General features: G+C 49.5%; 1 protein-coding gene across 17 annotated transcripts in view; it reads right to left on the bottom strand.

Moving 5' to 3' along the window:
• Positions 1-8,027, bottom strand: part of TNRC6C (trinucleotide repeat containing adaptor 6C) — a 150,011-nt gene that overhangs the window by 2,973 nt on the left and 139,011 nt on the right. For 15 of the 17 annotated variants that reach the window (XM_055101579.3, XM_055101582.3, XM_055101587.3 and 12 more), the window contains 4 exons: positions 6,675-6,791; positions 5,998-6,192; positions 1,941-2,011; positions 932-1,071 (listed from right to left, as the gene is read on the bottom strand). In XM_055101579.3, the coding sequence (XP_054957554.2) occupies positions 932-1,071; positions 1,941-2,011; positions 5,998-6,192; positions 6,675-6,791 (523 nt within the window). The remainder of the gene's footprint in view (positions 1-931; positions 1,072-1,940; positions 2,012-5,997; positions 6,193-6,674; positions 6,792-8,027) is intronic. The other 2 variants (XM_063599436.1, XM_055101586.3) reach the window with 1 other exon arrangement.

Below are 8,027 nucleotides of genomic sequence, written 5' to 3'. Positions count from 1 at the left end.
CTGCAACAGCAAGATGGGGCACGTGAACAGGGCCACCCCAAGTCCTGCTGAGTTCGTGGCACTGGCTTTCTCTGTATTGGGAAAGGCCCCACATGGAAGCCATCCTGTGGCTTCTGTTTTGCCACTGCTATTTCCAAACCCAGACTGTGAATGTTTTGCTCAGTTCAGACTTCTAGCGGCAACATCGTACTGGTACACAGAGTACATCTTCAAGTGCGTGAACAGATCATTAAATGTGGGCTCGTTTAGGGTCAGTGTCATTTGCATCCTGGGCTAAAAACAGGAATGACTAATTTCTAGGTTCCAACGTCTCAAGTGATGTTACTGATCAGGTCTACTCGTACTTCTATCAAAAGCAACCTTTCACTAGGGTGAAGGGTTGGCTGTGAGGACCACTGCTGGGCCCTGTGTAGGAATGTGTCACAGGGAGGGAGTAGACACAGCAACTCAGCAGCAGAAAAAAACCAGTAAGTCCCAAGATACCTGTGAGGAACTGACCTGTGTCGCCTTTCCCCAGTTCCTTTGTTGAAGTCCTAACCCCCAGTACCTCCCCATGTGACTATGTTTGGAGATGGGGTCTTTAAGGCGGGAATTAAATGAGTTAGATGAGGTCACATGGGTAGGCCCTAGTCCAGCAGGACTGGTGTCCTTAGAAGGAGAGATTACGGCACAGACATGCACAAAGAGACGACCATATAAGAACAGAGGGAGAAGGCAGCTGTCTACAGCCAAGGAGAGAGGCCTCAGGAGAAACCAGCCCTGCCCACACCTTCATCTTGGGTGTCAGACTTCTGGCCTCCAGAAGTGGGAGGGTGGCCAGCCTGTGGGATTCTGCTATGGTGGCTCAGGACACCCCTGCAACACCCCTAACCTAATGCTCTGGGGGATGGGGAGCTACTTGGAGCGCTGAGGTGGCTGTGAGAAAACATACATGTGCAGAGACTTCTGGGCCTTGGCAGCCTCCTCCTTGGAGCTGTACCGGACCACAGCATTGCCTTGAGTCAGATTCAGGTGGAATGTGATAAGAGGCCCATGTTGCAAACACAATGTCCGCAGTGTAGAACCATCAATCTGATAGAGGAAGCACAGGGGCATGAATGAGCTTTCTTCTGATTTCTTTCACTACAGCCTTCCAAAGAAAAAACATATGAAATTGGATACACTAAACACTAGGAATGTTTTTCTTTAAAAGGCCTAATAATATGTGGTTTTACAACATTAACGTTTTATATCTCTGTGGCCAAACGTGTAACTAAAAACTTGGATGTTTCAGTTACATTTTATAAGTTAGGCTAATCAGAGGAAGGAGAAAAACCCCATTTTGAATTCTGCTCTCCTTTCACCAGAGCACGTCGCACAGAGCCTCTGGTTTGCAAAAGGCACCTGGGTCCAGCTGCTGACAACAGACTTGGGAGACGTGCAGGTGGGTGTGGCCTGGGTCCCGGGAAGGGACTGGCTAGCCCCACAGTCTGATGTGGCCAAACGACTCTTTTAAAAAATGTTATAAAAATACACACATGGGGTCTTGCTATGTTGCCCAGGCTGGTCTCCAACTCTTGGGCTCAGGTGATCCCTGGCCTCGGCCTCCCAAAGTGCTGGGATTACAGGCATGAGCTACTGCGCCCAGCCAGGCCCAACCACTCTTGAATGGCTAGTTGTAAAATAAACAATTCTATTTACAGAGCACACTTTTCCAGCCTCTGGTGGGTAAACAAACAATTCACCAGGAACATGGTTAAAAGAGGCCCCTGGGCCCCATCTGCTGCCGCTGCTGGAGCCAATCCTGGCACTTGCTCATCTCCTCCCATGCAGCGTCACTTATGGACCCTGACCAAGAAGCCCCAACTATCCTGCCCCACCAGACAGCCTCATCTGCATTGGGGGCCAAGCGGGAACCCTCCCTGGATCATGCTCAGTGATACAGGGGCACCATATTGCACCTGGGGAGTGAGGTTTCGAAGAACGAGCCAGCTGCTGGTTCTTCCTGAGGTGTCGGTGCTCCAGGCAGAACCTGCAACAAGAGGGGAGAACCTGGTTGACAAGGCCCCGTGCCAGTGGATAGTGCGGCCCTCCCCACTTCTTATTGTGCTGAAGTGTGGGACAGCACAGGCCGTCACTGCGTGCTTTAGGAAAGCCTTTCTCAGCCTGGGAGGCCCATGCTATCTTTGGTAAACCAAAACCTCACAGTCCCTGCAGACCCCCTTCCCACTTCCCTGTGGTGACTCTGACTTCTTGGATCTTCCCACCAGCCCAGGAGGCCTGTGTTTTCCCATCTGTGCCAGGAGAGACAGGGGTGATGAGGCCCGAGAATCTCCAGGGAAGCTCTGCTCTCCACCTCTGCCTGTCCCCAGACCCGGTGTGGAATCAGTGCTCCCAGGTTCTTCTGGTTAATACAACAGAGCAAATCCCTAAAGGCTGCTGCTAAAAGGCAGAAACCATTACTTTCAAACTATCTGATATGGTTTGGCTGTGTCCCCATCCAAATCTCATCTTGAATTGTAACTCCCATGATTCCCACCCCCACCCCAAAATCTGGCCATTAAACTGGCCATAAAAAACACTCTCTGCAGCACTGTGACATGTTCATGATGGCCATAACGCCCATGCTGGAAGGTTGTGGGTTTACCGGAATGAGGGCAAGGAACACCAGGCCCACCCAGGGCGGAAGACTGCTTAAAGGCGTTCTTAAACCACAAACAGTAGCACAAGCGATCTGTGCCTTAAGGATATGCTCCTGTTGCAGATAACTAGCCAAACCCATCCCTTTATTTCCCATAAGGGATACTTGTAGTTAATCGAGTATCTATAGAAACAATGCTAATGACTGGCTTGCTGTTAATAAATACGTGGGTAAATCTCTGTTTAGGGCTCTCAGCTCTGAAGGCTGTGAGACCCCCGATTTCCCACTTCACACCGCTATATTTCTGTGTGTGTGTCTTTAATTCCTCTAGTGCCTCTGGGTTAGGGTCTCCCTGATCAAGCTGGTCTTGGCACGGAAGCAACTTTGGAACTGGGTAACAGGCAGAGGTTGGAACTCAAGGCTCAGAAATAGACGGGAAAATGTGGGAAAGTTTGGAACTTCCTAGAGACTTGTGAAATGGCTTTGACAAAAATGCTGATAGGGATATGGACAATAAAGTCCAGGCTGCAGCGGTCTCAGATGGAAATGAGGAACTTGTTGGGAACTGGGGAAAAGGTGGCTCTTGTTGTTTTAGCAAAGAGACTGGTGGCATTTTGCCCCTGCCCTAGAGATTTGTGGAACTTTCAACTTGAGAGGGATGATTTAGGGTATCTGGCAGAAGAAATTTCTAAGCAGCAAAGCGTTCAAGAGGTGACCTGGGTGCTGTTAAAAGCATTCCGTTTTATAAGGAAAGTCGAACATGAAAGTTCAGAAAATTGGCCAGGCACGGTGGCTCACGCCTGTAATCCCAGCACTTTGGGAGGCTGAGATGGGTGGATTACCTGAGGTCAGGAGTTTGAGACCAGCCTGGCCAACATGGGGAAACCCCATCTCTACTAAAAATACAAAAATTAGCCGGGCATGGTGGCAGGCACCTGTAGTCCCAGCTACTCGGGAGGCTGAGACAGGAGAATCACTTGAACCTGGGAGGCAGAGGTTGCAGTGAGCCAAGATCACGCCACTGTACTCCAGCCTGGGTGACAAGAGTGAAACTCCATCTCAAAAAAAAAAAAAAAAAAAAAAAAAAAAAAAAAAAAAAAAAAAAAAAAAAAAAAAAAAAAAAAAAAAAAAAAAAAAAAAAAAAGGAAATCCCATTTTCTGAGGAAAAATTCAAGCTGGGTGCAGAAATTTGCCTAAGTAACGAGGAGCTGCATGTTAATCCCCAAGACAATGGGGAAAATGGAGACTGTCTCTAGAGCATGTCAGAGGTCTTCAGAGAAGCCCCTCCCATCACAGGCCCAGAGGCCTACAAGGAAAAAATGGCTTCATGGGCCAGGCCCAGGGTCCACATGCTGTGTGCAGTTTAGGAATTTGGTGCCTTGTGTCCCAGCCGCTCCAGTTATGACTGAAAGGGGCCAAGGTACAGTTTGGGCCATGGCTTCAGAGGGAGCAATCTCCAAGCCTTGGCAGCTTCCACGTGGTGTTGAGACTCTGGGTGCACAGAAGTGAAGAACTGAGGTTTGGGAACCTCCACCTAGATTTCAGAGGATGTACGGAAATGCCTGGATGTTCAGACAATACTTTGCTGTGGGGCAGGGCTCTCATGGACAACCTCTGCTAGGGCAGTGTGGAAGGGAAATGTGGGGTTGGAGCCCCCACACAAAGTCCCTACTGGGGCACCACCTAGTAGAGCTATGAGAAGAAGGTCACCGTCCTCTAGACCCCAGAATGGTAGATCCACTGACAGCTTGCACTGTGTGCCTGGAAAAGCTGCAGACAATACCAGCCCGTGAAGACAGCCAAGAGGGAGGCTGTACCCTGCAGAGCTGCCCAAGACCATGGTAACCAACCTCTTGCCTAAGAATGACCCAGATGCGAGATATGAAGTCAAAGATCATTTTGGAGCTTTAAGATTTGACTGCCCTGCTGGATTTTGGTCTTGCATGGGGCCTGAGCCCCTCTGTTTTGGCCAATTTCTCCCATTTGGAATGACTGTATTTACCCAATGCCTGTACCCCCATTGTATCTAGGAAGTAACTAAGTTGCTTTTGATTTTACAGGCTTGTAGGTGGAAGGGACTTGCCTTACCTCAGATGAGACTTTGGACTGTGGACTTCTGAGTTAATGCTGAAATGAGTTAAGACTTTGGGGGACTGCTGGGAAGGCATGATTGGTTTTGAAATGTGAGGACATGAGATTTGGGAGGGGTCAGGGGCAGAATGATATGGTTTGGCTGTGTCCCCACCCAAATCTCATCTTGAATTGTAACTCCCACAATTCCCATGTTTCGTGAAGGAACCCAGTGGGAGGTTAACTGAATCATGGGGGCAGGTCTTTTCCATGCTGTTCTCGTGATAGTGAGTAAGTCTCATGAGAGCTGATGGTTTTAAAAATGGGAGTTTCCCTGCACAAGCTCTCTCTCTCTTCTTGTCTGCTGCCATGTGAGACATGCCTTTCACCTTCTACCAGGATTGTGAGGCCTCCCCAGACACATGGAACTGTAAGTCCAATAAATCTCATTCTTTTATAAATTGCCCAGTCTCGGGTATGTCTTCATCAGCAGTGTGAAAATGGACTAATACACTATCTGTAGCTGATTTTAAAATTTTTGTTATTTATTATTATTACACCCAGGCTGGAGTGCAGTGGCTCAAGCATAGCTCACTGTAGCCTCAATCTCCTGGGCTTGAGCCATCCTCCTGTCTCAGCCTCCCCAGCAGTTGGGATCACAGGTATGTGCCACTATGCCCCACTAATTTATTTTTTGTGGAGATGGGGTCTCACTTTGTTGCCCACGCTGGTGTAAATCTTCAGTTTCCTAAATTCCCAGTACATTTCTTTCATCTCTGAGGTTTGACATGCAGCACCTGAGAGAAACTGCAATATTATGAGAGTTGTTTTTTCAAACTGGTGGGGTTTGTTTTGTTTTGGGCCTGCAAAAGCCTTACGTCCCAGTGACATCTTGTGGAGAAGCAAATATAAAAAGCAGAAATCCAGATCCCTGTGTGAAGGGGAGTCATGGGGGCAGAGAGCCTAAAGCGCTGTGCAGGCCTCTGATGGCCCAGTGTGGGGCAGCCACACTCCTGAGGATAGAATTGGCCAGTGTAGGCCCTCAATGGGTGCTGGAACTGCCTGGGACCTCTTGGCCCAGAGCAAACCTGCTGCGTGCCGGCACACCTAGGCTGATGCTAAAAACACCAGGCTCACCCAGCTACTGCCCTGGATGGACATCTAGGGTGGCCCTGGTGCCCTCCTAAGCCCTCCCAGCCTCCAGAGTTACAGGCAGGGGTCCTTACAAAGGAGGTACAGGGCAAAGTGATAAGCACATCCCCTAAAGGGTAAGGCCCCCATTGGAACACGAGGAGCATGGAGCTTACCCGAGGAGTAGGAGCTGGTCCAGCCGAGGGGGCTGGCACCCCAGGTGGAGGAGGGCTTGGGATTGGTTAACCCTGGAGGTGGCCTCGTGGGTGCAGTACTGTTTCTGGGCACCTTCCACAGTTCATGAGACAGAGAGGCTTGCGTGTGGGAGGTAGGGCCAGAGGACCATGTCGATTTGATGTCTGACAGTTTACCTAGAAAGGCAGAGAGATGGAGCATATGCAGTCTTGAGACAAAGAAGAAAACTCACTGCTGTGTTTGGGGAGCCACACAGAGTGCTCTCTAACACCAGCAGACTGTGTGATAGGCAAAGAAACACCAAGTCAAGCCCCTGGCAAACTCAAGCAACCACAAATTCCCAGAAGTGTTTTTGCCTCTAAGTTTTCAAAACCTTGCAGAGCCCTTGCCTTGTGGCCATGGGGGAAAGGAAGAGAGAAGGCAGTGGGCCCACACACTTGTATGGAGAAGACGTTACCACTTCCATGTGCGTGCAAGCTGATGTGCCCAACGTGCCCACTGTGCCTGGGCAAGGCCCCCACCCATCCTCCATCACGCCACACGGCCTCCCAGCTCAGGGAGTGAGTAAAGAGCCAATAGGAAAAGCTGGGGCCTGTCAAAGTTTTGTTTGGGAAAAGAAAGAAAATGCTACCTGCAAGTCTAGAGGCCAGGCGCGTACCTGCAACACTAGGTGCGGATGCAATGCTGCTGAAAGAGCTACTGTAGCCGGAGGCACTGAGCGGCCAGGCACTCGAGGAAGGCAGCGTGGCATTCTGAGATGATGGCGGGGAGGACCCTGCAGAACCAAACACGGCACTGAGCAAGGTGGTGGCGGTGTCTGGGTTCATGACTCTAACTGTGGGGTGTGAGAACCATCAGGAATCAACCTCTCCCTAGGCTGCCATTTTTAATAGAAGCCTGAACATGAAAGTGACATGTGGGAAGGAAGAAACGGGGCATGCCTCCTACTCTGGGTCCCTGTACCCACTCAGGGAGGCCTGGGATGTTGCTGAAGGCAGAGGAATCAAAGGGCAAGAAGCAGCATGAGCTTCTTTGAGAATTCCCGCCAGAATGCTTAAAATACCACGTTTTAAGAGTTTTAAAGGACCACACTGATTTCCTCTCCCAAATAAGGTAAAATAAAAATCCAGGGCAATCTACATCCTTTCACAGTTCAAACAATGGCCACAAAATGGAAGAACAAAACTCCAAGCCTTTTATTACAAAATTTGCCATAAAAATTTGAGTATTTCTTCTGACTGGGGTGTCCCATCAGCTTACACTCATATTTTGCTTTAAAAAAATTTTAAGAGATGGGGCTGTTGCAATGTCACCCAGGCTGCAGCACAGTGGCTGTTCAAAGGCATGATCACAGTGCACAGCAGCCTCAACCTCCTGGGCTCAGTGATCCTCTTGCCTCAGCCTCCTGAGTCACAGGGACCACAGGTGCATGCCACCACACCCGGCTCATGATTCCCTTTTTAAATACAGGAATAATTAAGAGACATCTGTCCTAATAACTGTGTATATGGACTTGAGTTATTCTATCCCTAGGACTGTAGTTTTTTGAGGAAAGCTTGTCCCTGTGCCTGAAAGGGAGACTTAGGATAAATGGGCCATCCTTAAGGCACCTCAATCCCTTGTGTAAAAGCTCAGCTCCTCGCTGCTTGGTTTTATTTCATATTTTCTAATGTGGCTCTCCCTTTCAATTCTGTGAAGAAAGCAAGAAGCTGGAGAAGAAGAGCGAGGATGGAATAATGGTGACAGTTGGGGTGAACACAGGATGGAAAGAGCTCTAATTGGGACAATGACTCTGCCAGTGCACGTATCCTGGCTAGCAGAGGGAACATGAGCACAGTCTGGCTGCTAAACTGATGACCACAAACAGAATCGGATGGTTTCTGAAAAGCCATGGCATCTCAGCCGTAGGCCCACATGGCGTTGTGCAGTGAATAACCAGGCGTGTGGCACCTCCTGGACACGTGCAGTGTCCAACCTGCACAGCTGTTTGCAGCTGCCCTGCTGCAAGGGA

The sequence above is a fragment of the Pan paniscus genome, chromosome 19 (genome assembly GCF_029289425.2).
Source record: "Pan paniscus chromosome 19, NHGRI_mPanPan1-v2.0_pri, whole genome shotgun sequence".
NCBI lineage: Eukaryota > Metazoa > Chordata > Mammalia > Primates > Hominidae > Pan > Pan paniscus.
This window is presented reverse-complemented; position numbering and strand designations above follow the sequence as displayed.